The 5403-nt window shown below is 37.5% G+C and overlaps 2 protein-coding genes across 2 annotated transcripts; both read left to right on the top strand.

Moving 5' to 3' along the window:
• The first annotated feature begins 2736 nt into the window (after nt 1-2736).
• LOC143563764 (uncharacterized) lies at nt 2737-3081 on the top strand. The gene has a single exon (XM_077051235.1). The coding sequence runs from the start codon at nt 2737-2739 to the stop codon at nt 3079-3081; it is 345 nt and encodes a 114-aa protein (XP_076907350.1).
• Nucleotides 3082-3221: 140 nt separating this feature from the next.
• On the top strand, nt 3222-4781 carry LOC143563765 (uncharacterized). The gene has a single exon (XM_077051236.1). The coding sequence runs from the start codon at nt 3429-3431 to the stop codon at nt 4428-4430; it is 1002 nt and encodes a 333-aa protein (XP_076907351.1). The 5' UTR covers nt 3222-3428; the 3' UTR covers nt 4431-4781.
• The last annotated feature ends 622 nt before the right edge of the window (nt 4782-5403 follow it).

Raw genomic sequence — 5403 nt, 5'->3', positions numbered from 1 at the left:
ATCATCCAAAGATCTACAAATGACTTAAGTTTGTTTATGAAATGAACATTGATGTTATAGTAAGCTTTAATTTAAGAGAGCAAGAGCTCTAACGCGACTCATTTTAGTGACGAATATTAATTTAACAAGTTGAACTACTAGTTTGGTTAGTAAAAAGCTTTGAACAGTGATGGGTTTAGGAATTTTAATGATGGTTGCCAAAAAAGTCAACCTAGAACGAGTGATGTCAAAATGGGTCAAACTAGAACAAGTCAAATTAAAATGGGCCAGATCATGCCAAAATGGGTTGCGTCAAAAGAAATTACATTAAAATATACCACGTATGAAAATATAAGCAACAATTTTCATTAAGCATAATAAACAACATAAATATTATATTTGGCCTTCACGTGATTTCATCTTTTAAATTATTCATAACACTTGCAAGTGCTTAGTTTTTAATACTACAATCTACACAAGCGTTCAAAAATCTTCAACAATTCGATTACATAAATTTGTCTTTATATTCAATTAAATAAATTTGTCTTTATGATTTTCATTGTTGAAAATTCCAATTGATAAAGTGCTTAGACAATTAAGTAATATGGACTTAATTGTTACTTTTCGGAATAAAATTAAACTTGAGCTTGAAAAATATATACAGTATGAGGTACTTTAGTTTTGATATGATATATTAGAAGTTTTTAAAAGAGACTATAAATTTGAGGGGACGCCTATATCTCCGGTGCAACACTGAATCTGTCTCTATATTGACCCTAAGCTTAAGTTTAGCGTAAACTTGATTATGGTTAACTCATTCAAGCTTTTAAATATTTTTTAGTTTGTTATTTATTCAGGTTCTCCTATGCAAATTACAATACATATTTGAAGTATTACATTGAGGAGAAGAGTTGTACTTTTCCATAAGCCAGAAAAACCTAATTTTTTTCGTTTTGTTTCAAGGCTTCAATTTCTTAAATTTGATAAATGTTTCTCCCTCAAGCTTTGTAAGATAAAAAGTAAAACCATGGAAAAATAAATTTCTAAGAACATTTTTGTTTTCTTTCCCTTTACTTACACAGAGACCTTTCTCATGTAGTAAATGCATATGATGATGTAATGCAAATATTATTGTAATGCTTATGCATATAAGCATATTTAATGTAATACATATTATCCGGAAGTCCACATATAACTTAAAGTTTATTAATAAAAATAACAATAAAAATTAATGTTAGTAAACAACTCATGTTGAATAAGTAAGGCTTAATTTAAAAAAAAAGAGACAAACGGCCTTTGATCTATTGGTATCAAATGTTTGACACAGTTGTCTTTTCAAATGATCAAATCAAATGGTGAGACTTGAGAGATTAAATCTAACGGTAACAAAAATAAGAAGTCGTTTAAAAAAAAAACCTAAAAAGAGCAAGAGATTTAACGTGGATTGTTGTAAGTTTTATTGGTAAAAAGTAAACTTATATAGTATAAAAAGCTCAAGTATATACATACATACAACGACACACACATATTAGTTATATATATATATACAATAGTGTTTATTAATTACTGTTTTATATAACCATGCACTTGTTTAGGTTTGAAATCCTAACTATACGTAAATTATAAAACCAGACTCGAGTTTGTTTATTAAACAAGCTTTAAGTTTAGTTTAAGCATAGCACAAACTTGATTATTATCAACCGAAGTCTAGATTTTAACAAGTCAAACTCAGTCTTATTCACAAGTAAATTTTATCAAGTATTCAACTTTAACCGTTTAAACCCAAATTATTAACCATGTAATCTCATAACATATTTTATGTAGTTATATCATAACACCACAATCACATTGATACTCATTAATGTATCAAACCCACTAACCTAGTAATCTCCACAATTCTAACCTCTAAAAATCCAAATTATTAACTCCATAATATCATAACATATATCTTTGAAGATGTATTATAACATTACAATAATACTGAAATTTCTTATTTAGTGATGTTTTTTTTATTTATATAAATTACAACTAAGGGTGCAAACGAGCCGAGCCCGACTAGGCTCGAGCTCGGCTCGTTTAACTTACACAGAGCTCGAGCTCGAGCTCGGCTCGTTTCGAGCTCTATTTTCAAAGCTCGAGCTTGGCTCGTGAATGGATTTTGAAGCTCGAGCTCGGGCTCGGCTCGTTTACTATTTATCAATTATTTTTTTATATAATTATAACTATTTTATATATTTTTTTCTATTATAATTTTATGTATAAACGAATATATATTATTTAGTTATTTTTATTTATTTTTTCATAACATTATATTTATTAATTAATAATTATTAAATATATATTTTAAAAAAATTTATAAATGGCAGGCTCGTTTAGGCTCGCGAGCCGGCTCGAGCTCGATAAGTAAAGCTCGGGCTCGGGCTCGTTTATTAAACGAGCCTATTTTTAGGCTTGAGCTCGGGCTCGGGCTCGATAAAACTCGGCTCAAACGAGCTTTTTAACGAGCGGATCTCGAGTAGCTCGCGAGCAGCTCGGCTCATTTGCACCCCTAATTACAACCAAAAATTCAAAAGCGTTGCCCTTGGTAGAAAAAGTTGTCCTTTTTCAATACCCACATATATCTTCTAATCTTCAACTCTCCAACAAGTCTTCAAACATCAACCCCTTTAACCTTAACCCTACCCCACCCACCCACCCTATGACTCCTTCACTCTGCACAAAACCACATTAACCACATTGCTCTTACCAAAACAACTCATGGACCCTCACAGCTTCATCGCACGTGCTGAAGCCCAACGTTGGCTCGGCATCGCCGAAAAACTCCTCATCGGCAACGACCTCGTCGGCTCCAAAACATTCGCCATCCGTGCACGCGAGTCCGACCCACGGCTCGAAGCCGCCGACCAGATCCTAGCCATCACCGACACCCTCCTCGCCGCCGATAAACGTGTCGTCGGACACAACGGCGCCCAGCAACCGGACTTCTACGCTATTCTCCAACTCGTACGCTTCGCCCAAGACTCCGACCACATCGCCGCCCAGTACCACCGCCTCGCCGTCGCCTTAAACCCACACCAAAACCGGTTTCCGTACTCCGATTAAGCGTTCCAGCTAGTCAATGATGCGTATTCAGTGTTATCAAACCCTATTAGGAAATCAATGTACGATGCGGACATTGATTTCGTACAACCCCAGATTAATAATAATAATCTAGGGTTTAATATTATTGAGCCTCAGCAGCAACAACATCATCTTCAACACCAAAACCAGCAGCATAATTTCTTCTCGATGACTCGAGAACCCGAGTTTCAACCCAGGGTTGTTTCCCCAGGTCAGCAATTGCATCAGCATAATTTCTTGTCTCAAAATTCAATTGGGTCTGTGCCCGTTGCACAGCTGTTTCAGCAACAACCACAACCGTTTCACCCCTGCAACATACTGTGTCACATATGCAACAGCAGTCGCCTCCCGCTCCACCGCAACCCCCGTTTTCATGGCCGCAGCAACTGCAACAACAGTTTCAACAACAACAGCATCACGAGTCGCCACAGCAAGAAGCTGAACCTGAACCTGAAGCGGAAGCGGAAGCTGAGATAGCGGATGAGGGTGTTAATGATAACAATGATTCTACCACATTTTGGACTACATGTCCTTACTGTTTTTACTTGTATGAATACCCGAGTGAATACGTGGAATGTGTGCTTCGTTGTGATACCTGCAAGAGAGCGTTTCAAGCGGTGAGTGTACCGTCTCCACCGGCAATAGCTGAAGGTAAGGATTCCTATTATTGTTGTTGGGGGTTTTTTCCGTTAGCGGTGTCAGTATCAGATATGGTGAAGAACAATGGTGGTGGTAAGACGACTTCAAACTGGGCGCCGTTTTCGCCAATGTGTGATGTGTCGATTCATGTACCAGAAAATGTAAAGGACGGTCATTTAAGTGACGGGCCGGATGAGGCGGATCCGGACAATGTGAAGGACGACCATTTAAATGATGAGCCGGCCCCAAAGAAGAATGCGTTTGTAAACGCGAATTCGGGGCCGTCAATCTACATAGACGATGAAGTTGATGATATCTTTGAGGGGATCTCTGAGCCGAGTGAGGATTCTGATCTTGAGTGGAACGACAGCAAGAAAAAGAAGGCGAAGAAGATGAAGAAGGATAAGTTAAAGGATGCTAGGAACGGGAATAGCAGGAAATCTGTTGGCGTAACTACTAGAAGGCAATCGGGTCGGGCTCCAAAGGGAATGGGGAGACTGGATTTGAACGTTGAGTTTGATAATAATGAAGGTGAAGAGGTTACTGCAAGAAGGGGTGGTGGGGCCCGAGAAGGCGGGCAGGGGGACGGGGATAATGCTGAAGGGATCGGGTTCTTTGAAGGGCTTGATGAGTTTTTTAGCAGTTTGCCAATTCTGTCGGTTGTGAATGATGATAAGGTTAAAGCTGGTTAGGGGTAGACTGTGAAGTGAAGTGAAGTGAGGAAGACTGTTGTAGTTGTGGTGTTTAGTGGCGGCGGTGTTGATATTATTAGGGAATAATGATCTGGTAGTTTGTTTAGCAAGTGATTCGTGTCTTAGCAGACGAATGTGTTGCCGTTTTGGTCTATTTTCTTAGATTACTATGATCAAGTATTGTACTTTGGTTGTTATGATCAATTTCACCTGAGGTTTAAGTTATGACTTTCAGCCTGCATCTTTGTTTTAAGTTGATGTATATTCTTGGATTATGGATTACTCAAATCATTGTTTTGGAATCTTGAAGGTAATGTTTTGAAATGACATAAGATCTACATACAAAACCGAATATGTGAGTATTGAGGACCGTATTTAGAATTGGAGACCGAATATGTGAGTATTGAGGACTGTATTTAGAATTGGAGGCCGCTGTTAAGGTGTTTGATGAAATGTTTGAAAGGTTTAAAAGTGAAATGAATGTAGTAATTAGCAATGCTCAGTTTGGGTCGGTTTTAGGCTTTACCCGAACCAAAATAGAAATAACGGTCAAGGGAATTTGAAAACCGATCACTTGGTTAATCTGTTATTGGTGCTGGTTCGGTTCAGTTAACCAAACCGCAACTTGGACTAAAAAAAGATTAACTCCCTTTTTAAGCTTATTAACCAAATGAAATGCTGAACTAATTTGGGCTTATTTTTACGAAAAGAGAGCAGCTCATTGTTGTGAGATCACACAAGGAATTTGGGGTTATCCTTATAAAGTCAAGTCTTTTAGTATTTTCAACGAGGTGTACAAATTGGTTTGTGGGAAACAAGTACGCCGAATCAGTTTGGTCAATTTTGCTCAATAACAGTTTGAGGAGAAATCGGTTCAGGACATAAACCTATTTTGATGGAAACCTATGCGAGCTCTTTACTAATCGGTTTAGGTCGGTTTAAACCGGTTCGGGTATACAAACTGACGGTCAAG

The sequence above is a fragment of the Bidens hawaiensis genome, unplaced genomic scaffold (genome assembly GCF_021521415.1).
Source record: "Bidens hawaiensis isolate Kalapana, Puna unplaced genomic scaffold, B.hawaiensis_p1.1 tig00021515_1, whole genome shotgun sequence".
Lineage (NCBI taxonomy): Eukaryota > Viridiplantae > Streptophyta > Magnoliopsida > Asterales > Asteraceae > Bidens > Bidens hawaiensis.
Note: the sequence above shows the minus strand (reverse complement) of the source record. Positions and strands in the feature narration are given on the sequence as shown.

What these genes read in the sequence shown, in the direction of transcription:
- LOC143563764 (XM_077051235.1), top strand. Translation starts at nt 2,737, where the DNA reads ATGGACCCTCACAGCTTCATCGCACGTGCTGAAGCCCAACGTTGGCTC.
- LOC143563765 (XM_077051236.1), top strand. Translation starts at nt 3,429, where the DNA reads ATGCAACAGCAGTCGCCTCCCGCTCCACCGCAACCCCCGTTTTCATGG.